The following is a 1,698-nucleotide window of genomic DNA, read 5'->3' on the forward strand; positions in this document are numbered from 1 at the left end:
TCATGTTATTTTCCCTTATGTTGTGTTTCTATACTTTGACTTTGTTTTGAATTAGGTTGGATTTTTTTATATTTAATCAAAGGTTGGACTTGCAATGGATTCCAACATAGATCTCTTGGAGAATGAAGATGATGAGGTAGGAGTTGCTAATGAGCAACTCCTCAATGAAACCAGTGAAGAACCTAAGGTCGGAATGACATTCTCATCTGAAGATGAAGTTTGGTCTTACTAAATGAAGTATGCCAAGCAAAAGGGGTTTGGAGTGCGTAGAAGGAATTCTAAATAGGGAGAAGATGGGGGTGTCAGATGGTTTACCTTGATATGTGCGTGTCAAGGCACATCAAATAGTAAGGCTGCCATTGTTCTCAAGCCAAGACAAACAGAGAAGTTAGGATGTATGGCTAGGATTAATGTGACTTTGAATGATGAAGGTGGATATATCCTAACTAGCGTAAACTTGGAGCACACACACATTTATAGTCCGGGAAATGCAAGACATTTCAGATGCTTTAAGAAGGTTGATGCTCTTGTGGCTAAGAGGCTTGAAATAAATGACGAGGCTGGAATACAGATGGTGAAAATTTTCAAGTTTCTACTTGTTGAAGCGGGTGGTTACGAGAATGTGCCATCTGGGGAGAAGGAGTGTCGAAACTATATTGACAAAGCGCGAAAACTTCGCCTTGAGGTTGGAGGTGTTGAAGCTCTGTGTAACTACTTTCGACAAATGCAACAAAAAAATCCAGATTTTTATTATGAGATGGATGTGGACGATGACTTGAGGTTAAAAAATGTATTTTGGGCAGATGTCCGAAGTAGAGCTACGTATCAATCATTCGGGGATGTCATTACATTCGACACAGCGTACCTGACTAATGCCTATAAGATGCCTTTTGCACCCTTTGTGGTGTGAACCATCATGTCAGTCAATCCTATTCAGATATGGATTAATATCTAATGAGGACGCATATATGTTTGAGTGATTGTTTGAGTCGTGGTTAAAGTGTATGCACGACCAACCACCAAATGCAATTATTACAGATCAAGACAAGGCAATGCAACTTGCAAATGCAAGGGTATTTCCAACATCTAGGCATCGATTCTGCTTGTGGCACATCATGAAAAAATTTCCTGAGAAGTTCGGGTCATATTCTCGATATGAGGAGATCAAGAGTACTTTACAAAATATTGTGTATGACTCTTTAAGTGAGCAAGAGTTTGAAGAACGTTGGTGCAATTTCCTTGATACTTATGACCTTCATGAGAATGCATGGTTGGAATCACTACATAGGGATAGGTGTTTTTGGGTGCCAGTCTATCTTAGAGACACATTTTGGACTGGAATGTCAACCACACAATGGAGTGAAGGCATGAATGCATTTTTTGATAATTATGTTAATTCCAAGACCACTCTAAAACAATTTGTTGATCAATACGATTCAGCCCTTAGGAGGAAGGTAGAGAACGAAATACACACAACAAACTAAGAAAGATTATGGTAAATGGAAGCTCAAAATTAGGAATAACAAACACGAAAAATAGAAGCAAAGACCTGGGTCGTGGTTATGGGCACTACACCAATATCTGGACTTTGGTAAATACATTCTAAAGCGCACAACTAGCAATTGCCATAGAGGTAATTTTTTTAAAAATTAACACCATAAAGGTAATTTCCTTTATCCAAATCATAGTTAAGATCTA

The 1,698-nt window shown here is 38.4% G+C and overlaps 1 protein-coding gene across 1 annotated transcript; it reads left to right on the plus strand.

Annotated features, from left to right (window-relative positions):
• The first annotated feature begins 397 nt into the window (after positions 1-397).
• Positions 398-910, plus strand: LOC122312573 (protein FAR-RED IMPAIRED RESPONSE 1-like). The gene has a single exon (XM_043127216.1). The coding sequence runs from the start codon at positions 398-400 to the stop codon at positions 908-910; it is 513 nt and encodes a 170-aa protein (XP_042983150.1).
• Positions 911-1,698: the final 788 nt, after the last annotated feature.

This window comes from Carya illinoinensis, chromosome 6 (genome assembly GCF_018687715.1).
Source record: "Carya illinoinensis cultivar Pawnee chromosome 6, C.illinoinensisPawnee_v1, whole genome shotgun sequence".
NCBI lineage: Eukaryota > Viridiplantae > Streptophyta > Magnoliopsida > Fagales > Juglandaceae > Carya > Carya illinoinensis.